At 53.5% G+C, this 25,640-nt stretch overlaps 1 protein-coding gene across 4 annotated transcripts in view; it reads left to right on the top strand.

Annotated features, from left to right (window-relative positions):
- LOXL3 (lysyl oxidase like 3) overlaps positions 1 to 25,640 on the top strand; it is a 377,140-nt gene that overhangs the window by 315,828 nt on the left and 35,672 nt on the right. For all 4 annotated transcript variants that reach the window (XM_078678827.1, XM_078678825.1, XM_078678824.1 and 1 more), the window contains one exon: positions 16,755 to 16,870. In XM_078678827.1, the coding sequence (XP_078534953.1) occupies positions 16,755 to 16,870 (116 nt within the window). The remainder of the gene's footprint in view (positions 1 to 16,754; positions 16,871 to 25,640) is intronic.

Below are 25,640 nucleotides of genomic sequence, written 5' to 3'. Positions count from 1 at the left end.
TCTGTACTGTCTTCCTGGTAAACTTCGCATTGGCTTGCCCCCTTGGCAAGCCGGCTGACATACAAGGCCCCTGATTCTCACTTCATCCACCATTGCTTCAACCCCTGCAACCAGTTTGCCTTTCAGATTCTCACAGTAGTTTTCAGTATTCGTGGTACCCAACATATGTAGGTGCCTGGTCCTCTCAATTTGTAATCTTGTACTTACAGAGCGACAGCCTATGAGCCGGAGCGCCCTTTACCGACAGTAGCAGCTCTTGCATGATCTTCATTGTGGCCAGTAGGTACCTTCTTGGCCTCAGCTGTAGGACAGCAGTTGATGGTCAGGGTGTTCTTCAACGGTTACTCAATGAGCGGGAGCCGAAACACGTTCATTAATTCTGGGTGGTGGGTTGTGTTACCGCATCAAGAGTTATTCCTTTTGGCATAGCACCTTCAAGAACCAAATGTACACCTTAGTTTGTTGGACACCAAGCATATTCATTTTTTTTTTTTTTTTTTTTTTTGAAGACGTTTATTAGTGCTCATGGGTGCAGTACACATAGCAAAGCCTACAACCCAGCGGGCCGGCTGCAATGGAACCGTAAATCGTAAGGGTGCAATTCTGCATATGAGGGCGTATCATTGCGTCCCATTTGTCCCCGGTACATTAAATCATATATAATATAGTCACATTGCCAGGAATCAAGAAAAGAATAGGTCCATAAATGACGTCTTATTTTTCAATTTTTCTAGAACTAAGCCATGAATACAGCAAACTAAACAAAACAGTTCGTATCGGCATGTTTCAACTGTCCTATCGTGACTTCCCCACATCAAGTCCGTCCCAGTCGCGCAGTGCAAATAGGAGACACCTCTGAACAGTGTGGTATGTGTCGATGATGTTACAGTACGGCAGGGGGCCAGTGGTGTACATGTGCTAGTGTCCTCGGACCTGAAGTGGGACAGCTCCTTTGGGGCCATGGTGTTTCGCCGGTCGCCGGCCTGATTAACGGAGCATGTAGCAGTCAGGTATAGTGGCCTCGCTGTCGGTGTATCAAGCGGCGTCTACGCCTGTGGTCGCCACCTGGGGCGCCGTTGACGGTTTCTACCCACCGTAACATGGGGGGTTGGAAAGGCCACCACCGGTGAGCAGGGATCCGATACTACAAACATGTGAACAAATATGACGAAGGGGGTGGGGGGGGGTAGAGTGCGCTTGCGGGGGCAATGTCGGCAGCTCTGTGCTGTGGGGGTGTTGCTGGGCGATGACCGCCAGTGGGTGCCTGCGTGGGCGTCGAACCGTGCCTGAGGCCTGCGCGCTGAGTGAGCCATGTCTGTGTCGGGGGGTGGGGAGGGCGCTGCCGCGGGTGGTGGTCCCTGCTATAGAGTTGGAGCCTCCGTGGCTCACCTCCGGTGGCGCCCGTCCTACGTGAGCCCCCTGACAGCGCCCTCCCCCCGCAGGGACCCCAGGAAGCCATCCCAGAGCTGTGAGATCGGGAACTGCCGCAGACCCGCAATTTCTTCCCTGTGGAGCGCCGTGCCCTCCGCCCCGGCCCAGTTAATAAAGGATGTGAACCAGTGTTTCGGGGTAGGCGGTTCTCGCCGTTTCCAATGCCTCGTAAGCAGGCGCTTGGCCGTGATGAGGCCCAGGTCCCAGAACCGTGCCTGTGGTTTGTTCAGTTTAGTTCTTTTATAGAGTCCAAGAATGCACGCCTCCCACGTGTCCGGCAGACCCGGGCCTGTGCTGTGATTCAGGAGTGAGGTCACCTCCCCCCAGTACGCGGTCAGAGTTGGGCAGTGCCAAAGCATGTGCAGGATATCCGCACCCAGCAGGTCACATCTGGGACAAACGGCAGTGTCAATCGCGAAGTATCTGTTTATTCTATCCGGCGTTAGGTATGCCTGGTGCAATACGTACAGTTGAATGACACGAAAGCGGGAATTGCGGGGGACGTTCACGGGACTGGCTAGGACCAGGTTCCACTCCTTGTCTGTCCATTCCCTCCCTCGGTGCGCCGCCCATTTAGCCCTGATCTGTGTTGTGGGTTTTTGCGTGTGGATGAGAAGCGCCTGTGCTAACCAATGCGTTATGTGCGCGCCCCTGCCCATTACATGTAGATATTGGAGCAGGTGGTGTACCGGCGGCTCATCCCGGATGTCTCCCCAGGAGTCAGTGTATGCCCGCAGTACCGACGCATGGAGGAGGAATTGCCCAGCCGGCAGTCCCGTGGTTTCCGACAGTTCCGCAAATGGGAGAAGGGCCCCGTCAGCATACAGGTCGCCCATGGTCTCTACTCCGGCAGTCTAGATTGCGCTGCGTGACCATCCCACTCCTCCTGGGGGTGCCCAGTAGGGGGAGGGCAGGAGCATATGGTTTGGCAGTTCGTGTCAGTTTCAGGCTCCGGAGAAAGCATTTGCGGGCCACGGCCAAATGCAAGGGTAGAGGACGGGGTCCTTTGGTTAATGGATGAAACAGGGCGCAAACCCGAGGGTGGGACCATTGGTGGTCGGCAGTGGCCGTGTCGTCTAGATGCGTATCGCTGAGCCAGTACGTCACCCATTGGAGCTGGGCAGCCAGGTAGTACAGCTCCATGTTGGGAACAGCCAATCCTCCCTCCGCAGTCGGGGAGTACAGTTTAGCCAGCGCCACTCGTGGTCGCCCCGCGTTCCAGATCAAGCCGCGAAGCATCGATTCCAGGTCGCGGAATATCCGTGCAGGGACATACGTAGGGATATTTGCGAAGTGATAGAGTAACCTGGGGAGCACTATCATTTTGGAGAGAGCTATTCGGCTGGGCACGTTCAGCGGCAGAGTTTTCCAGAAGGACATCTGGGCCCGCAGGGAGGAAATGGAGCACACCAGGTTGCCCTCCAGTATGTCCTGTGGGTCTCTGTAGATGTGCAGCCCCAGGTATTTAAACGTGGTCGGGTACCAAGCGAGCCGGGCCCCTCCAAGGTGCACATCACATTCCTCCTGGTCGCGGCTGAACGAGTATACTCCGGACTTGGCCCAGTTGACCCTGAGGCCCGAGACCTCCGCGAAGGTTCGGAAGATATCCGATAGCTCGGCCGGTACCGCAGTGAGGTCCCGCACATAAAGCAGCAGGTCGTCTGCATAGAGTGAGACCGTGTGCGTTCCGTCAGCCAATGGGATCCCCCATTCCGCACCCCTGTCCCGCAGCAGAGCCGCCAGCGGTTCAATGGCCAACGAGAAAAGGAGGGGCGACAGGGGGCAACCTTGCCTGGTGCCTCTGCGCACTCTGATCTGCTCCGACAACAGCCCGCCCGTCCTCACTCGGACACTGGGCCTCTGGTAGAGCAGTCCGACCATGTCAGCAAAGGCATCTCCCACCTCGAATCTGTCCAAGACTGCCCCCAGGTATGGCCATTCAACTGAATCGAAGGCCTTCTCCAGGTCCAGGACCAGACACCCCGATCTAGGCCAATGTGTCAAGGCTGCTTCCTGAATCCGGAAGAGGCGGCGTAGGTTACGAGACGTGCTCCGCGCCGGCATGAAGCCGTTTTGATCCTCGTGTACCAGGGTTGGTACCTCCAGGGCCAAGCGGCGGGCCAGGAGGGAGGTGAATATTTTATAATCGGTATTCAGCATGGCCAACGGCCTATAGGATCCCATGAGCGCGCCATCCCTGCCCGGCTTCAACAGCGAGACGAGGTTTGCCTCGTTGAGCGAGTCCGGGAGTGCTGATTCCTCCATCGCAGTATGGTACAATTTGAGCAGCTCCGGAACCAGCACGTCCGAGCACGCCTTAAAGAATTCGGCGGGTAGCCCATCCGGGCCAGGCGATTTGCCGTTGGACAGTGCGAAGATGGCCTCGCGCATTTCCTCCGGAGAGAAGGGCGCCCCCAGGGCGTCCTGCTGCGAGCCGATAAGGGAGGGCAGCGGGATATCCGCCAGGTATTCCGCTATGTAGGCCGCAGAGACTCTCAGGTGCGACTGGTATAGGGCCTGATAGTGCCCCACAAACGCTCGATGGATCCTGCTTTGGGTGTACACTAGCTCTCCCTCAGCCGTGTGAATGACGGATACTGGCTCCGTGCGTTCCTCCTGCCTGACTAACCAGGCCAATAGCCTACCGGGCTTATCACCGTGTTGATGTACCCGCGCCGAATGGGCCGCAAAGTTGACGTGCCGCAGCCGTTCCAGTAGTGTTTCGTGCTCCGCCCGGGCCGCCCGCAGCCGGTCTCCCGCGCCCCCCACCGCCTCCTGTTCCCCACCAAGTAGGTCCGCCTACACCCTGCGCAAGTCCTCTTCCAGCTTCCACCGTATGCTCCCCTGGGTGCTCAAGCAGTGTCCCCTTACCACCACCTTGAATGCGTCCCACTCTACTCTCGGGGAGGATGCTGTATCTGAGTTGTCAGTGAAGTATTGTGCTACGCAGGCCTGCAGGGAGTCTCTAAAGGGGGCATCTAGCAGTAATGCAGGTTGTAGTCGCCATGTGGGGATAGGTGGGCGCGGGCGTTCCCAGGCCAAGTGTAGTGTATGGGGGTTGTGGTCCGAGTGCGTCCGACCCAGGTATTGGGAGTCAGTGATGTGCGGCAACAGTTCCGTGGACACCATATACCTATCAAGGCGTACGTGTAGCTTATGCGCTCCCGAGAAATAAGAGTACACCTGAGCGTCAGGATTGTGTGCGCGCCATGCATCCCTCAGGTCCCACTGCGCCGCCCACTGTGTGAGTGCTCTCGTGGCCCCCTGGGATGTTGCCTCCGGCCTCGGCGGGACCGAGCGGTCCAACACTGGGTCTAGCACCGTGTTATAGTCGCCTCCCAGTATCCATGGGACGCCGTGCCAGGGCGCCAATCTCTCCGAGATGCGCGCTAGGAAGGTGCCCTGATCCGTGTTTGGAGCGTAAATGGACGCCAGGACCACCGGTTGCCCGTCTATGCGACCCTTCACTAGGACATACCTCCCCTCCGCATCCAAGTGTACCTCTGACATTACGAAGGGAGTGCCCGGCTTCACCCACAGCAGTGCTCCGCGGGCATACGAGGAGTACTCGGTGGCGTACAGTTGTCCCCTCCATCTTCGCCTCAGCGCTGTCACCTCCGCCCCACTCAGGTGTGTTTCCTGCAATAGCGCGACCTGCACGTTCTGCCTTTTCAAGTAGGAATAGATCTGATACCTGCGCGCGGGAGTGTGCATACCTCTAATGTTCCATGTACATATTTTTATGGTAGACATTTTGGCAATATACATCCCTCCCTGACATACCCAACAGGAGCGGCTCCGCCAATTGACCCAGCAGCGGCCCTCCCAGCTTTCCCGTTCCCACCCCTCGCAGCACACTCAGCAAAGTTCAGGAAGACATTAGGACAGGGAAAAAAAACAATGAAGAACAACAACCAACAGCGGGCTATCCCCACTAAAATGCCAAAAGGGCAGTGGCGGAACGGGCCACCGTCCATGCTCTCAAGGGAGAGGAACAGTCTTACTTATCTAAGGGGCAGTGCGTGCTAAGCACAAGTTCGGCAAAAAAGGATATATAGTCAGTTAAGGGAAGCAGGTCTCTTCCCTGAGCCACTCGATACAGGGTGTTAGTGGCCGCCCACTACTGTCCAACACTCTGAGTAACCCATCCTTCGTGTAGCCAGGTGCGGTTGTGTGCTGACTGACCACCCCTGTATGCCCCGCCCTGCTTACCATCAGTGCCACAAGGGCATTACTCACTGTTCCAGGTGTCCACTGTTCGGTCAGCTGGCGGGGGGGGGGGGGGGGGGGGGGGAGGAAGACGGCCCCAGCGGCGGCGGGCGCCAGTCGCGCATCATCGTCCAGCCTACCTCCGCCAGCCCCCTCTTCGTTTCGGCAAGATCAAAACAAACGGTGCCTCCAGAATCAGTGGACCAAGTCAGAGGTTTGCGGCGTGACTATAGGCAGTTCCACCGAGATTTGTGAGTTCGGGATCCCATATATGGCCTCGTCGTCGTCACTCGGAACCGGCGGTTGGCCGTCCTCCTGGGGTGTCTCTTGGGAGGGTGAGTTGCTCATTTGAGAAACCGCCTGTAATGCATCGCGTTGTTCTCGGAGCATCTGGTCCAGTGGGGGAGAGTGTCTCGCCCCCTCCTCCTCGCGTTGGGACTGTTGGGACTGTTGGGTCCTGTGTCTGCGGCGGCGTCGTGGTCCTCGTAGCCTGGTCCTCGTCTCGCCCCCTCGAGAGTGTTTGGGTGCCGTGTCCGTGCCCCCGTCCAACCACTCACTGGCCTCCACAGGCGTGCTGAAGAAGTAAGTGTTGTCCCCCGCCACTACCCTCAGCTTGGCAGGGAATAGGAGGGAGTACTTGAGGCCCGCGGTGCGCAACCTCTTCTTCACTTCCATGAAGTCGTGCCTCTGGCGCTGTACCTGGAGGGTGTAATCGGGGAAGAACATGATCGACGCATTGTCTACGCGTACCTCACCCAATCGCCGGACCTCTCGCAGCACCGTGTCTCTGTCTCTGTAGTACAGTATCCTGAAGAGGAGCGGCCTCGGGTTGGCGCCGGTGGTGTAGGGCCGCGTTGGCACCCGATGTGCGCGTTCCACAACAAAGTGAGGCGACAGCGAACCCTCGGGCAATAGTGTCCGCAGCCAGTCTTCCACATGCTGGGCCGGGCGGGCCCCCTCCCATTTTTCAGGAACCCCCACAAGGCGGATGTTATTGCGCCTCGCCCTCCCTTCTGCGTCCTCAGCCCTGTCCTCCAGGAACTCCACTCTGTTCAGGAGGTCCTGCAGTTGCCTGTCTGCCTGAGTGACCTTGGGCTTGATCTCCTTCACTGCGCCTTCCAGGGTCTTGGTTCGGTCGGACAATTTCCTGTGGTCGTCGCGCAGGAGGGTCAGGTCCACTGCGACCCCATCTATTTTGGACTCCAGGGAGGTTCTAGTTTGCTGGAGGGACTGTTCCATTCGTTCCACCGCTGCCAGCACGCTGTCAAGCCTCGAAGCCAGTTGCTCGGCGGCCATTTTGTGTAGCGGTCTGCCCGCTTTCCCTTTCGGCAGGGCCCCACCTGTCCCGGTGCGGGTCCGCACTCCCCCGGACATGTGCGGGTGGCGCCTGTCCGGCAGGGTAGTCCCCGGTGCCGCTCCAGTGATGGCGACCCCGGATGCGCTGCACCCCCGGGCGTGGAACTCTGCGGGTGTCAGCTATTCCCTCAGATTAGGCCGTCGTCGTTGCCCCCGTGGGGGGTGGGGGGGAGGGGGTCCCCCAGGGGGTGTTTCGCCTTGTCGCCCCACCACACCGGCCCGAATGTTGCAATGGCCGAGGGGGCGTACGAGACACGCACGCCCGTGCGAGCTGGGCAGGTTGGTCTGGGCCCTGGCCTCACTTCACTCATGCCTCACTGCCACTCCGGTAGCCTTCGCCTCCATGGGGGGGGTCCGCAGGTGCTCCCCTCCGCGTGTCCACAGTGTGAGGGGTGGAGAGACGGCCGCTCAGCTCTTGAAGGTAACGCAGCCCCCCGGGCAGGGTCCCAGGCCCTCAGCGTCCAGTGCGGGGGCTGCCGCCTCTTGCCGGCCCCTCGATGTCCGCCTCAGCGCTGCGGGCTCCCCGGGTGGCGCCGGCTGCTGTGTGGTCCCTCCGGGGGGGGGCCGTCCGCTGTTTGGGGCAACCGCCCTCCCCTGCGCCCCCCGCGGGTCGGCCACTGCCCCGCCACTCCTCACCTCGGTCCAGGGCGGGCCGCGCTTGGGGTCCTCGGCGCGAACGGGGGACGCCTGGTCTCCCCGCAGTCTGGGCTCGTCCCTCGCGGGCCGCAGTAGTGCAGGGCGTCTTCCGGACCACCGGCGGGTCCACCCGGCAAGGCAGCGGGCAGCTCGTGAGGTCCGGGCAGCTCGGAGAAGGTGGGCCGTCGGGCCTGTACCCTGGGCCCAAGCCCCGGTCTCCCTTGATCGTGTCGCCGGCCCGGGAGCGCCTCGTCCCGCAAGAGGGCTGTGGGAGAGGTCGGGGTCGGGTCCGTCGGAGCTCGGACACAAAAGTTCACCAGATGCACCTCGGCGGGTGCCGGGGGGGTCCGCTCAAGGTTTCGGGCGGCCCCGGTCACTATTGCCGGATAATTGGCTCAGGGAAGGGGAGCCGGTAGCGGAGCTCTACCCAAGAGCGTCCGTCGCCATTGCGTGCTTAGCCACGCCCCGACACCAAGCATATTCATTTGAAGTTCCTAGCCTGGACAGTCGAGTATACAAAATTGTCTGCTCCTGGCCCAGTGCACTAGAACCCCCTCCTCGATCCATGGAGGAAAACCTAGTGTGGATCCTCGAAATAGGCTTTGGTCATATACATGATTATGTAAGTTCTGTGGGCCTCTTTAAATTCATATTCTTCTTGGGAAGCCTCATATCAACACATATTCTCACTGCACTAGGCTGCTTCTGCTTTTTTATAACCACTATTGGTGATACCCATTGGGATGGAGGTCTGTCCTTTTGAACTATCTCTTTTTTTGTAATACTCGGCAGCAGACATTGAACTTAATGCTGCAGTGTCTTTGCACCACTTGTTGAATAATGTCATCAATGTGCAGCTTTAGTTCTCCATGGCATTAGCAGCCCCTGTATGGAAAGAGTGCTGTCTGTTCTTCCGCCGTGTCCTCCCGTTCACGGGTATGCGCAGTTAGTGTAATTTTCTTTTGCTGAAGCTTCCCAATCCCCTATAAATGCAGTCTTGCATGGAAATGAATGTTAATGGACTCCATTGCACCTGCTTGGTTTGTTAGAAGAGACATTTCTCATGGAGAGTGTGGGTGGCTAGTGGGAGCTTTGATCACTTCGCTGTAGCTGTCCTCAGCACTGAAGTTCATTAACATCAGACCAAGTCTATATGATCCTGTGATAGTGAAATATAGACGTTCTACCACAATACTGCCAAGGCAGTCTCATTTGTTGCCATAAAGTAATGCAATAGTCAGACCACCCGTAATTGTTATCTTTGTTCCAGCACAGATGCTCTACATGTGGGGTGAAGGCAATGAGTGGGATGTTGGGCATCGCCCAAAGGGTTGTTGGCAGGGCCACTTTCACTCATGCGTCTATACAGTGGTGGTGCACCTATCTCTCATGCACTGATGTACTAGTCTCTAGACTGGGACACTGCCCCTTGTGTAATGATGCAGTGGTGGATACAGGTCTCCTAGACTGGGCCACTGCCCCTCGTGTGTCGATGCAGTGATGGGCATAGGTCTCCTAGACTGGTTCACTTCACCTTGTGTGTCAATGTAGTGGTGGGCACTGTTTGTTTGTGTGTGTGTGCCTTTCTTAATGTTTGTAGAAGTAGTTTGTCTTCCTGCTTGTATGTGCATCTTACTGTTTGTGTGTGCCTGTCCTGGTGTTTGTGGAAGCAGCTTATCTTTCTGCTTGTGTGTGCGTCTTACTACTTGTGTGTGCCTGTCTTGGTGTCTTTGTGTCATGCAAGTGTGGGTCTACTTATGAAAACAACATTTATAGAGGCCAATCCAGGCAAAGTCACATTAAACATTCTCTGAACCCGAACACTCAGGGCTGACTGAACATGCCATCTTAAAGTTATCTAGAAAGAACATGGGGTCCCCAAATGCAGGTGTTCATTCCGCGGTGGCAAACCAAGCCTGTTTTCAGGTTATCTTGCCAGTAAAACTTGACAGTTCGTATGTCCCATGGTGGGAAGTAATCTCATGGTAGAATTAACACAGGACCATTCTAGAACTTTCACTGAACCACTGCACGGCTTACAAGAACAATTGCAGAACGTACTCCAAACCATGAGGGAACTTATAATAAGTCATGATGGAACTTACACTAAACCATTATGGAACTTACCCCAAACGATGATGGAACTTATACTAAGCCATGATGGAACTTACACCAAACCATGATGGAGCATACACCGAACCATAATGGAACTTACACCAAACCATAATGGAACATACACCAAACCATGATGGAACTTACACCAAACCATGATGGAACATTCACCAAACCATGATAGAAATGACACCAAACCATGATGGATCTTACACCAAACCATGATGGAACATTCACCAAACCATGATAGAACTTACACCAAACCATTATGGAACTTACCCCAAACCATGATGGAACTTATACTAAGCCATGATGGAACTTACACCAAACCATGATGGAACATACACCAAACCATGATGGAACTTATACTAAGCCATGATGGAACTTACACCAAACCATGATGGAACATACACCAAACCATGATGGAACTTATACTAAGCCATGATGGGACTTACACCAAACCATTATGGAAATTACCCCAAACCATGATGGAACTTATACTAAGCCATGATGGGACTTACACCAAACCATGATAGAACATACACCAAACCATGATGGAACTTATACTAAGCCATGATGGAACTTACACCAAACCATGATGGAACATACACCAAACCATGATGGAACTTATACTAAGCCATGATGGAACTTACACCAAACCATTATGGAAATTACCCCAAACCATGATGGAACTTATACTAAGCCATGATGGGACTTACACCAAACCATGATAGAACATACACCAAACCATGATGGAACTTATACTAAGCCATGATGGAACTTACACCAAACCATGATGGAACATACACCAAACCATGATGGAACTTATACTAAGCCATGATGGGACTTACACCAAACCATGATAGAACATACACCTAACCATGATGGAACATACACCAAACCATGATGGAACTTATACTAAGCCATGATGGAACATACACCAAACCATGATGGAACTTACACCAAACCATAATGGAACATACACCAAACCATGATGGAACTTACACCAAACCATAATGGAACATACACCAAACCATGATGGAACTTACACCAAACCATGATGGAACATACACCAAACCATGATAGAAATTACACCAAACCATGATGGATCTTATGCTAAGCCAAATCCCTATAGGATTCACAAGGACCATGATAGAATTTATATCAAACCATTATAGAACATAAACGGATCCACTGTAAAAGTTACACTAAACCTTATACAGAACCATTACAGAACAAACCACACAAGGATGGAGGCAACACCAAACCATTGCAAGAAAAATAATATAATTGACACCAATCTATGACAGAACATTCGTAAAAACACTTGCACCCAACCGTGAGAGAGCCTAAGCAACCCTATACTTTAAAATAAGAGATGTAACTTACCACCGTGACACACCTCACACCCATCCATCCACAAGACAAGAACTCACAACCATCCAGCCACAGTTAAAGACCTCACACCTATCCAACCACAAGACCTCACCCCATCCAGCCACAGGACAAGACCTCACACCCATCCAGCCACAAGACCTCACACCCATCCAGCCACAAGACCTCACACCCATCCAGCCACAAGACCTCACACCCATCCAGCCACAAGACCTCACCCCATCCAGCCACAGGACAAGACCTCACACCCATCCAGCCACAAGACCTCACACCCATCCAGCCACAAGACCTCACACCCATCCAGCCACAAGACCTCACACCCATCCAGCCACAAGACCTTATACCCATCCAGCCACATGACAAGACCTCGCACCCATCCAGCTACAAGACAAGATCTCACACCCATCCAGCCACAAGACCTCACACCCATCCAGCCACAAGACCTCACACCCATCCAGCCACAAGACCTCACACCCATCCAGCCACAAGACCTCACACCCATCCAGCCACAAGACCTCACCCCATCCAGCCACAAGACCTCACACCCATCCAGCCACAAGACCTCACCCCATCCAGCCACAAGACCTCACACCCATCCAGCCACAAGACCTCACACCCATCCAGCCACAAGACCTCACCCCATCCAGCCACAAGACCTCACCCCATCCAGCCACAAGACCTCACACCCATCCAGCCACAAGACCTCACCCCATCCAGCCACAAGACCTCACACCCATCCAGCCACAAGACCTCACACCCATCCAGCCACAAGACCTCACCCCATCCAGCCACAAGACCTCACCCCATCCAGCCACAAGACCTCACACCCATCCAGCCACAAGACCTCACCCCATCCAGCCACAAGACCTCACACCCATCCAGCCACAAGACCTCACACCCATCCAGCCACAAGACCTCACCCCATCCAGCCACAGGACAAGACCTCACACCCATCCAGCCACAAGACCTCACACCCATCCAGCCACAAGACCTCACACCCATCCAGCCACAAGACCTCACACCCATCCAGCCACAAGACCTTATACCCATCCAGCCACAAGACCTCACACCCATCCAGCCACAAGACCTCACACCCATCCAGCCACAAGACCTCACACCCATCCAGCCACAAGACCTCACCCCATCCAGCCACAGGACAAGACCTCACACCCATCCAGCCACAAGACCTCACACCCATCCAGCCACAAGACCTCACACCCATCCAGCCACAAGACCTCACACCCATCCAGCCACAAGACCTTATACCCATCCAGCCACAAGACCTCACACCCATCCAGCCACAAGACCTCACACCCATCCAGCCACAAGACCTCACACCCATCCAGCCACAAGACCTCACACCCATCCAGCCACAAGACCTTATACCCATCCAGCCACAAGACCTCACACCCATCCAGCCACAAGACCTCACACCCATCCAACCACAAGACCTCACCCCATCCAGCCACAAGACCTCACACCCATCCAGCCACAAGACCTCACCCCATCCAGCCACAAGACCTCACACCCATCCAGCCACAAGACCTCACACCCATCCAGCCACAAGACCTCACCCCATCCAGCCACAGGACAAGACCTCACACCCATCCAGCCACAAGACCTCACCCCATCCAGCCACAAGACCTCACACCCATCCAGCCACAAGACCTCACACCCATCCAGCCACAAGACCTCACCCCATCCAGCCACAGGACAAGACCTCACACCCATCCAGCCACAAGACCTCACACCCATCCAGCCACAAGACCTCACACCCATCCAGCCACAAGACCTCACACCCATCCAGCCACAAGACCTTATACCCATCCAGCCACATGACAAGACCTCGCACCCATCCAGCTACAAGACAAGATCTCACACCCATCCAGCCACAAGACCTCACACCCATCCAGCCACAAGACCTCACACCCATCCAGCCACAAGACCTCACCCCATCCAGCTACAAGACGAGAGCTCACAACCATCCAGCCACAAGACAAGACCTCACACCCATCCATCCACAAGACCTCCACCCATCCAACCACAATACCTCACACCTATTCAGCCACAAGACCTCACCCCCATCCAGCCACAGGAGCACACAACCATCCAGCCACATGACTTTGTACCCATCCAGCCACAAGAGCAGACCTCACACCCATCCAGCTACAAGACAAGTCCTCACACCCATCCAGCCACAAGACAAGCCCTCACACCCATCCATCCACAAGAGCACACAACCATCCAACCACAAGACTTCACACCCATCCAGCCACAAGACTTCACACCTGTCCAGCCACAAGACAAGACATTGCACCCATCCAGCCACAAGACAAGACCTCACACCCATCCATCCACAAGACATGACCTCACACCCATCCATCCACAAGACATGACCTCACACCCATCCATCCACAAGACCTTACACCCATCCAGCCACAAGACCTCACCCACAACCAGCCACAAGAGCACACACCCATCCAGCCACAAAAGCACACACCCAAGACAACCTTGTAGAAATTAATGGTTAAATAGACTGAACCATGCTTAAGACTGGCTGCTGCAGGGAAAGAGTTGGCCTAATAAGATGACAAACGCCTCATCCAACCAATGTAGAGCAAACTCAACTACGATGCGAAATGTGGAAAGTAGTACAAATTCCAGCCCTGGCCATGATGAAACCCAGTGTCATGTACGTCAGCAAACACCCTTAGATGTTGAGGGCGCATCAGTATGAGGCGGTTCCTCTCTCTCACGCAGCCTATCCTCTGGATCAGAATACACAACTCACCCGCAATTCCTACCCTAAAAGATTGGAACTAGTGCAAGTAAATGTTGAGTCTCAGAAGTGACTCTGATTTAAGATGAGAGCTTGAGGAGAAGTCTTGTTCCACCAGGGTCAACATTCCTTCAGCGGGCCCTCGTGAACGGCCCCTCTACCTCTGACTCCGGCCACCAAGAGTCCCTCTCTGGTTAAGGTTCAGAGCCCTCCTGTTGATTGCTTGCAGCGGGAGTGGGTGAAGCTTCCACCCTCCTTGGTGACACCCGCTTACAAGCTGCTCCACACACTGCCCATGCAGTGGTCAAGATAGCGCCTCAACCTCTTCAATGCCTCCGCAGGCTCTTTAGGAAAACTGCACCAGAAGGGGTTTGATTGAACTCAATAAAGGGATGAGAAGGGTATAGGGAGGTTTCCAGGCTGCCTAAAGCTGCCTTCCGCTCCGGAGTCTTTGCCGCCTCATGTGTCTCACCACAAGCCATGGTGCGTCTTCTAATTACTCCATGGCTTCCGTCCACCCCTAACATTTGTTTATCCTTAGCTCGCTGCTGCAGTTTTGGCTTCAGGTAAGGTTCTGCACTGGTGTTTCTACTCCTCCTGTATTTCTGCTGAAACTTTGGGGAATTTCAGTGTCATCCTGTGAAGAGGAGAGTAAAGTCTGGCCAACCTATGGTGAAGCCTACTGCTCATGAAAGCAAGTAAGAAGGAGAGAAGGTGAAAATGATGTTTATTTATTTATTTATTTTTAGAGTTTTCTATAGCGCGAACTTGAACCGATAAGGTTATCAGAGCGCTTTACATAGCACCAGTTCCGTTACATATTGTCACAGCAGTTTACATAGAATCAGTTACATTGCACATTTCAGGCTCTTGACCCGTTTATGTTATCAGAACGGTTTACATAAGACAGCATTCGATGTCCAGTGCCCTCCTCCGCCGTGTAGCGGGGGACCTCATCCAGCCCTCCGAAAGTCGTCGAGCTGTCGGGACTAGGCTCCAGGAATTTCAGCTGACCTAGGATCACACGCGTTACAAAAGGTGCAGATGGAAAAGAAAAAAATTGCAAATGTACAAGAGATAGAATCACAAGAGACATAAGACAGCATTCGATGTCCAGTGCCCTCCTCCGCCGTGTAGCGGGGGACCTCATCCAGCCCTCCGAAAGTCGTCGAGCTGTCGGGACTAGGCTCCAGGAATTTTAGCTGACCTAGGATCACCCGCGTTACAAAAGGTGCAGATGGAAAAGAAAAAAAAAAAATTGCAAATGTACAAGAGATAGAATCACAAGAGGAGGAGATACAAATGGATATACTCTAGGCCCATACGAAAGGTGCAGATAGAAAGAGAAAAATTGCAAATGTACAAGCGGTAGAATCACAAGAGGGGGAGATACAAATGGATATACTCTAGGCCTGTACTGGTCAGAGGCAATAAGAGAGACAGTAGGAAAGTCAGAAGGACAGTGAGAGGTCACTAAAATGGTGGACGAAAAACGTTGGTAGAAGAGGCACGTCCTATAGAGATAATGGCGGGGGAGCGTGAGGGTCCGAGTCCGAAGGTTCAGAGAGAGGGCTAGCATAGCCAGCAGGTCCAGGGGGGGGGACAGGCAGTCCGCAGCAAAGTCGCAACCACATAGATCATGAGGAGCTGGGCAGGGGAGTTCAATCCGGAGACCAGTGGAGGGTCAGGGGAGAAAGACCCCCGGCGCCCAGGCAGAAATGGAAGGCAACAAAGTTAGGTTTAGGCAAAGGTTTCCCCTGGCATGCGTTCGTGTCCCTTGAGCCAGTGTCTCCTGTGTCCGCCGGTCATCGGGAGAGTGTCCCCCAGGGCGCCATCTTGGAGTCAGGCACCTTATGCGCGAGGCAGCGTGGTCAGTGAGGGGGGGTGGGGAGGGGCACATTTCTGACCCCATTCTGACGTCTGTTGCGGGCGGAAACAGCGAGCAGCCAGCGATCCTACCACCCGGGATGTTGTCATCGGGTGGCCGATCGCAGAGGCAGATGTAGGCGATGTTCACCGCCAAGGGATCCATGAAAGAGGGCTCACCCCCGCAGGCAAGAGCCCCAGAGAGAGCATGCGGAGTCGCCCCAGGGAGTGGCAGCAAGCGCTGGGGCCAGATAGTCCAGCAAGCAGGCAAAGGCGCCGATCTTTGGCTGGGAGTCACATCGGGCCGCCATTTTAGAGTCAGGCAGGCGGGGGAAGGCAGATTCCAGCTGTGGCCACCCTCGGTGTTTTGCCGCTTCAGAGGCCCCCGGAGACTATCTTGAGATAGAGGCAGCCCCTGCGTTCCTCAGATTGCGCCCGTCAGCCCATCAGCGTACCTCTTGTGGATAGTTGAGGTCCTCGGCGCTCCGGCCACCATTTTTCCCGCGGCCGTCCTCCACTCGCGTCTCCTCCCGATCTAGCTGCCGTGGTGCCAGGGGCGATCGGAGCAGCCCCGAAGGTGTCCTGCACCTTCCGATTCCTGTGGGTGCCGAATACAGCCCCCGGGCCACTGGGGCACCGCCAATCCAGGCTCCCGGGCAGCGCCGGAGCCGGGAGCCGAGATGGAACACGACCGCCCGGCTCGGCTCCGCCCCGTGACTGTTGGAATTGGAATGTTGGAATTCTCTGCCAAGCCCCGGTTGTGTTTCTCCCTTTGATTGTAAACCATGCCTAGAGGTTGCTTAGAACGAGAGATGCTACAGTGTCCCAGATGTTTGTTTTCCCCAGAAGGCCTACATCTGTATATCTACGTATACCTTTTTTTGTTTCTCAAAGGTAGTGCACAGAATTGCCAGAATGGTTTGACCGTGCTCTCTGTGTTGTGTTGTCTCTCTGGTTGTGTGTCTTGCAGGCATTACCACAGCATGGACATCTTCACCCACTACGACATCCTGACCCCCAACGGCACCAAGGTGGCGGAGGGCCACAAGGCCAGCTTCTGCCTGGAGGACACAGAATGCCAGGAAAGTAGGTTGGAGCTTCAAGCGTGGGGTGGTTTGGTTTTAGAGCGTCCGTTCCCTCATGTCAGTGGTCCTCTCCTGCCTCGATTACCTGCTGAGGATCTCTTGGGATTACAGAGTAATAACCACTGAGCAGGCAGTGCTGCTAGGATCTATTGTAATTACATGGTAATGTCTACTGGGGAGTCAGTGCTGCTGGGATCTCTTCTGATTACATAGTAATGTCTACTGAGGAGTCAGTGCTGCTGGGATCTCTCCTGATTACATAGTAATGTCTACTGAGGAGTCAGTGCTGCTGGGATCTATTGTAATTACATAGTAATGTCTACTGAGGAGTCAGTGCTGCTGGGATCTATTGTAATTACATAGTAATGTCTACTGAGGAGTCTGTGTTGCTGTGATGTCTTGTAATTACATAGTAATGTCTACTGAGGAGTCAGTGCTGCTGGGATCACTTGTAATTAACTTAGTAATGTCTACTGATGAGTCAGTGCTGCTGGGATCTCTCCTGATTACATAGTAAAGTCTACTGAGGAGTCAGTGCTGCTGGGATCTCTCCTGATTACATAGTAATGTCTACTGAGGAGTCAGTGCTGCTGGGATCTATTGTAATTACATAGTAATGTCTACTGAGGAGTCAGTGCTGCTGGAATCTATTGTAATTACATAGTAATGTCTACTGAGGAGTCTGTGTTGCTGCGATTTCTTGTAATTACATAGTAATGTCTACTGAGGAGTCAGTGCTGCTGGGATCGCTTGCGATTACATAGTAATGTCTACTGGGGAGTTAGTGCTGCTGGGATTTCTTGCGATTACATAGTATGTCTACTGGGGAGTCAGTGCTGCTGGGATCTCTTGCAATTACACAGTAATGTCTACCGAGGAGTCAGTGCTGCTGGGATCGCTTGCGATTTCATAGTAATGTCTACTGAGGAGTCAGTTCAGCTAGTATCTCTTGTGATTTCACAGTAATGTCTACTGAGGAGTCAGTGCTGCTGGGATCTCTTGTGATTTCATAGTAATATCTACTGAGGAGTCAGTGCTGCTGGGATCTCTTCCGATTACACAGTAATGTCTACTGAGGAGTCAGTGCTGCTGGGATCTCTTGTAATTACATAGTAATGTCTACTGGGGAGTCTGTGCTGCTGGGATCTCTTGTGATTACATAGTAATGTCTACCGAGGAGTCAGTGCTGGTGGGATCTCTTGTAATTACATATTAATGTCTATGGAGGAGTCAGTGCTGCTGGGATCTCTTGTAATTACATAGTAATGTCTACTGAGGAGTCAGTGCTGCTGGGATCTCTTGTAATTACATAGTAATGTCTACTGAGGAGTCAGTGCTGCTGGGATCTCTTGTAATTATATAGTAATGTCTACTGAGGAGTCAGTGCTGTTGGGATCTCTTGTAATTTCATAGTAATGTCTACGGAGGAGTCTGTGCTGCTGGGATCTCTTGTGATTACATAGTAATGTCTACCGAGGAGTCAGTGCTGCTGGGATCTCTTCCGATTACATAGTAATGTCTACCGAGGAGTCAGTGCTGCTGGGATCTCTTGTAATTACATAGTAATGTCTACTGAGGAGTCAGTGCTGCTGGGATCTCTTGTAATTACGTAGTAATGTCTACTGAGGAGTCAGTGCTGCTGGTATCTCTTGTGATTACATAGTAATGTCTACTGAGGAGTCAGTGCTGCTGGGATCTCTTGTAATTATGTAGTAATGTCTACTGAGGAGTCAGTGCTGCTGGGATCGCTTGGGATTACATAGTAATGTCTACTGAGGAGTCAGTGCTGCTGGGATCTCTTGTAATTACATAGTAATGTCTACTGGGGAGTCAGTGCTGCTGGGATCTCTTCTGATTACATAGTAATGTCTACTGAGGAGTCAGTGCTTCTGGGATCTCTTGTAATTACATAGTAATGTCTACTGGGGAGTCAGTGCTGCTGGGATCTCTTCCGATTACATAGTAATGTCTACCGAGGAGTCAGTGCTGCTGGGATCTCTTGTAATTACGTAGTAATGTCTACTGAGGGGTCAGTGCTGCTGGGATCTCTTGTAATTACGCAGTAATGTCTACTGAGGAGTCAGTGCTGCTGGGATCTCTTGTAATTATGTAGTAATGTCTACTGAGGAGTCAGTGCTGCTGGGATCGCTTGGGATTACATAGTAATGTCTACTGAGGAGTCAGTGCTGCTGGGATCTCTTGTAATTACATAGTAATGTCTACTGGGGAGTCAGTGCTGCTGGGATCTCTTCTGATTACATAGTAATGTCTACTGAGGAGTCAGTGCTGCTGGGATCTCTTGTAATTACATAGTAATGTCTACTGGGGAGTCAGTGCTGCTGGGATCTCTTCCGATTACATAGTAATGTCTACCGAGGAGTCAGTGCTGCTGGGATCTCTTGTAATTACATAGTAATGTCTACTGAGGAGTCAGTGCTGCTGGGATCTCTTCTGATTACATAGTAATGTCTACTGAGGAGTCAGTGCTGCTGGGATCTCTTGTAATTACATAGTAATGTCTACTGGGGAGTCAGTGCTGCTGGGATCTCTTGTAATTACATAGTAATGTCTACTGGGGAGTCAGTGCTGCTGGGATCTCTTCCGATTACATGTTAATGTCTATGGAGGAGTCAGTGCTGCTGGGATCTCTTGTGATTACACAGTAATATCTACTGAGGAGTCAGTGCTGCTGGGATCTCTTGTAATTCCGTAGTAATGTCTACTGAGGAGTCAGTGCTGCTGGTATCTCTTGTGATTACATAGTAATGTCTACTGAGGAGTCAGTGCTGCTGGGATCTCTTGTAATTATGTAGTAATGTCTACTGAGGAGTCAGTGCTGCTGGGATCGCTTGGGATTACATTGTAATGTCTACTGAGGAGTCAGTGCTGCTGGGATCTCTTGTAATTACATAGTAATGTCTACTGGGGAGTCAGTGCTGCTGGGATCTCTTCTGATTACATAGTAATGTCTACTGAGGAGTCAGTGCTGCTGGGATCTCTTGTAATTACATAGTAATATCTACTGGGGAGTCAGTGCTGCTGGGATCTCTTCCGATTACATAGTAATGTCTACCGAGGAGTCAGTGCTGCTGGGATCTCTTGTAATTACATAGTAATGTCTACTGAGGAGTCAGTGCTGCTGGGATCTCTTCTGATTACATAGTAATGTCTACTGAGGAGTCAGTGCTGCTGGGATCTCTTGTAATTACATAGTAATGTCTACTGGGGAGTCAGTGCTGCTGGGATCTCTTGTAATTACATAGTAATGTCTACTGGGGAGTCAGTGCTGCTGGGATCTCTTCTGATTACATAGTAATGTCTACTGAGGAGTCAGTGCTGCTCGGATCTCTTCTGATTACATAGTAATGTCTACTGAGGAGTCCGTGCTGCTGGGATCTCTTCTGATTACACAGTAATGTCTACTGAGGAGTCAGTGCTGCTGGGATCTCTTGTGATTACATAGTGATGTCTACTGAGGAGTCAGTGCTGCTGGGATCTCTTCTGATTACACAGTAATGTCTACTGATGAGTCAGTGCTGCTGGGATCTCTTGGGATTACATAGTAATGTCTACTGAGGAGTCAGTGCTGCTGGGATCTCTTGGGATTACATAGTAATGTCTACTGAGGAGTCAGTGCTGCTGGGATCTCTTGTGATTACATAGTGATGTCTACTGAGGAGTCAGTGCTGCTGGGATCTCTTCTGATTACACAGTAATGTCTACTGAGGAGTCAGTGCTGCTGGGATCTCTTCTGATTACACAGTAATGTCTACTGAGGAGTCACTGCTACTGGGATCACTTGTAATTACATAGTAATGTCTACTGAGGAGTCAGTGCTGCTGGGATCTCTTCTGATTACATAGTAATGTCTACTGAGGAGTCCGTGCTGGTGGGATCTCTTCTGATTACATAGTAATGTCTACTGAGGAGTCAGTGCTGCCGGGATCTCTTGCGATTACATAGTAATGTCTACTGAGGAGTCAGTGCTGCTGGGATCTCTTCTGATTACATAGTAATGTCTACTGAGGAGTCCGTGCTGGTGGGATCTCTTCTGATTACATAGTAATGTCTACTGAGGAGTCCGTGCTGGTGGGATCTCTTCTGATTACATAGTAATGTCTACTGAGGAGTCAGTGCTGCTGGGATCTCTTGCGATTACATAGTGTTGGAAATGGGATCCCCGGCTGGCCAGGGCTTTCGCCAAAGTCAGTCAGAGACCACCACCCCCAAGTCAGGGCAAGGGAGTTACACGCCAAGATAACCCCTACTCACCCTCTAGGTAACGTGGCGCGAGCAGCAAGGCTAAACTTGGAGGCGATGTAGGCTAAGTATTTGCGCACGCACCCCAGCAACAACAACCAAAGGCCCACCACAAAGGAAACTCCACACAAGGTTATATAAAAATAGCCTTTGTATTACACCAAAACACATTAGATAAAACACACACTTTACAATGTGCCAGAGGCACGGGCAGAATTTACAAGGGATATGTACAAGACAGGGCCACCTGGACCACTGTCAGGAATCAGAAGTAGCACTTTCAGAAATAGCACTTAGTACATAGAATATAGCACAAAATAGCACACAACCAGTAATCACTGGTAACCAGGACCTCACTAGCACCACCTGTACTAGGGAGAAAACAACCACCTATGTATTACAATACCTGTAGGGGTGTAAGAGGAAAACACATGATGCAATGCATGACATTCATTCAGAGGTGTAAAGGCACATGACGCATAAACAATACATTCAGAGGTGCATAGAAAGTACAATTGCGCCAAACTCACGTAAGTCACCACCTGTGACTGTCCCTAGGCCAACTGGCCTCTCTGGGGCTAGGACGCCCTGTGTCCAGAGTCAGGGTCCTAAACGTAGCAGTTGCCCACAAAGTGCTGGGCAACTGGTGCAACAATGTTTGAGCCTGCCAGGGCTCAAAAACAACAGTGGGGGCTCAAGAGCCTCTCTGGGCCCTTCACAACCACTTTGGCGCCTGGAGCCTCTCTCCGGGCCCTAAGAAATAAATGTGGCCCTCCAGAGCCTCACTGGGCTCTACACACGAAATGCTGCCTTGGTGGAGCCCCTCACGGGGGACTCAACTTTGCAAATGCCCCCTGAGCCTCTGGGGCTCGTGAAGCAGAGATGCCCAACTGGCCACTTCGTCAGAGTCCCACTCGGGTACAAACAATGCCCAGGGAGCCTTTCACTAGGCTCCACACCGCGAGCACGGGAGCGCGCTACTGGGGAGGGGGGCGGACACTGTGTCCCGGTGCCCCTCCCTCCCTCTCTGTGGCCACACTCACCTGCTGTTGGCTCTCTCTGGACTCCTCGTGCTGCAGGGGCTCTGTGAGGCAGCCGGGACGTCCTCTTTGCTGCGGGCTCCTCCTACTGCCTCCTGGCGGCACTCTGGGGCTCTCCCTCGGTCGGAGCTTGGCTTCCCCAGACCGGGGGAAGCGGGGGAAGGAGTCGGCCGGTCTTCTCCTCTCCGGTGCAGGAGCGCGGGGTGGGCTCCCGTCTGCTTCCTGCCGTCCCACCAAGGCTTGCCTGACTTCCGGGTCGCGCTGCAGCCAATAGCAGCGCGGCGCTGGTAAAATGGAGGCGGGACTTCCGGGTCGCCGTCGGCAGCGCGGCGGCCTGGCAGGGTTCCTGGGCTGCGGCGGTGATTTAAACACGGGGTGAGCTCCCGATGATAAATAAATCACGCAAATATGCGGCGTGGGCAGCCGCTAGAGCAGCAAAATGCAGGGTGGGCACCGGCCTGACAAAAGCGCTCCCAAGCGCTTTGTGAGCACAAACTGCAGCGCTAGGACGAATTCAGCGCTCTCAAGCGCTAGACAGACAATCACAGCGCTCCAAGCGCTATAATCAAAAACGAAGCGCTTCCAAGCGCTAGAGGGCATAAAGCGCGCTCCTAGCGCTACAAACAGGATAAAGCGCTCCCAGGGGCAAGGACAGAGCCCCAGCAAACAAGTCCTTGGGCAGGCAGGGGGGGCAAGGCTGGGCCCAGAGCCAGCACACTGGGTCTCCAGGCAGGGAGACAGCCCAAGTGGCGGTCCTCTGGCCCAGCAGCAGCAACAGCCCCCTCAGGATCCTGGAAGAGAACAACTTCTGTGGGGACACAGCCCCATTTTTATACAGTGCATTCCTTTGTTCAAGGGTGCAGAGTGGGGGCGGAACCAGTCGCAGCTGGTTCTTGAGTACTCTGTTTACCTCAACCACCCTCTCTATTCACTGGCAGGGCCTGGGTCATTAGACACACCACAGGGGGGCGGAGCCAGCATTGTGTGGGGAAAACCCAGCCCATCCAGGACACAGGTACACTCCTCCCACACATCACTCATGCTAATCTCCCACTCACCACCGGGCAGACCCATCCAGACTTCCTGGAGCCTGGCATGCCAGCCAGCTCCAGCCAATCACACGCCAGCACCCTCACAGCACACGTACAGCCATGTCTAGAAATGGCGCTTCGCTACTAGACACATACATGCTGCATACACCATCTCGCAGCATTCACTCTCACGAGTTCACACATACCAGACTCAAGACTGTACACCCCACGCATCAGGAACTACCAGGGACACATACATTCCCCATGCATTCCTATGGGCGGGCAGGCCTAGCTCAGCACATGCACTCAGAGTGCGCACGCACTTTCCACTGGGACACAGTGAAAGTGCGCAGAATCCCAAAATCACCATCTCCAGGTCACCATTTCAAGCAAAAAGTCTAGGGGTGAACCTGCCCTAAGGGCCAAAGTCCAACATAACCCCCTTCCAGCCAAAACGCAGGGGAGAACAATCACCACCGTGATGGACTTCCCTGCTTGGGGCGATAGAACACGGACGCGGGCCCGCAACTGCAGGGACACCCTCCTGTTCTATGCCACGGTGAACCCATGGGATTCCTTCTAAACACACTGTCTGGACCAACTGGGCTACCCCACTGGTACTCCCAAGTTGTCCGCGGCCAGGACCAGGCCCTGGGCCACCCAGGTGCCACTGGTCCATGCCAATTCGCAGAGCGGGGGGTAGTAACCCCTGGCACATAGGAGCCATTCTCCACTCTTCCTGTCTGCAAGACAGGACTAGACTGCCACTGGTTCTCCAGCCTAGGGCCTACAACCTCAGGCGGACCAGGAGTCTCGGGGAAGGCTCTCCTCCCCCTACCTCTTCCCCTAGGGTTCCTCCTCCTTCTGCGAGGGGTACCCCTAGAACGCCATTCCAACCCAGGGCTTATCCACTCAGGTTGCACCGGGGTCAGAGGTGGGCTCTCCCACCCTCTGCACCCCCTTCCAGAGGTCTGCCCTCTCCCACCTGGAGAAGTTCCTCTGGACGAAGAACCGGTCAGGACACTGGTTACAGTCGTCCTACCCTTCAGGTCAGGCAGATCCTGAACCTGGCCTCCCAACCTCTGGTCTAGAACCTTCGGTGGAACAATTGCCTGGCACTCCAGGACTTCTGGGGATTCACACGCAATCCCCCTGAGGCTAACAAATGTCACATCTGTTGCGTGACTGTCTGTCTGGCGCAGATCTCCCGCCCTCTGTCCACCTGACAGTGCGTGACGATCCCCCAGACCAGAAGTGGTGTTACCATGGTCACTACACGGGAACCTAGCCCAACTGGGTAGTCCCTGACCCACTGGTCCTTCCACTGGGGAACTCCCCCAATCACTCCTCACTCTGGACTCCTGTACCCTCCCTACCGGAGCGGTACTGCCAGACTCTAGAACCACAGGAGCTCTGGTTACAGACGCTCCAGGTCCTCTACTCACTAGGAGATCCTCCTCAAATGGACTAACAGGACAGCCTAGGTCCCCAACCTGGTGTTCCCTCAAGAAACCACCCAGGTTCTGAGACAGGGCTTCGGGCCTCTGGGGGCTCTCAGCCACCCACTGACTCCTGCTCCACTGAGCCAGGCAGTCAGCCCCTCCACCCTTCTCACTATACTGGGACCTCGCTGGGCTACACTGAGCCTCTTCCACCACGCTGGGCTGGAAGATCCCTGACCCACTACTTTTGGAGTCACTCACCAATGACTCTACAGAACCTCTGGTCCCTTCCCAGCGGTCTGCTTCCTCTGCCAGCTCACATGGTTCAGACAATCCACACCCTAACAGGTGTTGGCGCAACCCTGGTGAACAACAACTGAGCAACTGCTCTCTGAGAAACATATCGAGCAATAGGTCCCAATCACATTTCGTGGGCTCCCGTACCCAATCACACAGGGCTCTACAACAGTCATCCTCAAAGTCTTCCCAAGACTGATGAGACGGTTTCCTAAGGTTCCTAAACCTCAACCTATTCTCCTCCTCTGGGGAAACAGGAACCATACTCTGGGAACTGGGACTTTCTAGACTGAGATTTAAATAGCTGCCACCACTGGACCCAACCCTCCCTGGGGGATCCAGAAACTCAACACTGCGCGCAGGGGATAGTCTACCCTCCAGAGCTACTTCGCCTCTGGTGGAGGCCCTCTCAGCCTCCTCTATCCTTTCCTGCGCTAAGACCCTCTCGGTCTCTAGCTGTTGCTTCTTAACCTCCAGCTGTTGCTTTCTAATGCCCAGCTGTGCCATAGCCTGGGCATGCTCCAACCTGAGCCTCTCTAAAGCCAGCTGGTGCTCCCTTTCTCTCCTCCAATCTTCCAGCTCCTCTGGGGACAGGGAAAGGGATGAGGCGCTGCCTCCTACGCTGGACCCAGCAAGGGACTCCCTATCTATGGGGTCCTCACTATCTGCTGGCGTCCCTGTGCTATCATCTTCTCCCTCCT

This window comes from Lissotriton helveticus, chromosome 2_2 (assembly GCF_964261635.1).
Source record: "Lissotriton helveticus chromosome 2_2, aLisHel1.1, whole genome shotgun sequence".
NCBI lineage: Eukaryota > Metazoa > Chordata > Amphibia > Caudata > Salamandridae > Lissotriton > Lissotriton helveticus.
This window is presented reverse-complemented; position numbering and strand designations above follow the sequence as displayed.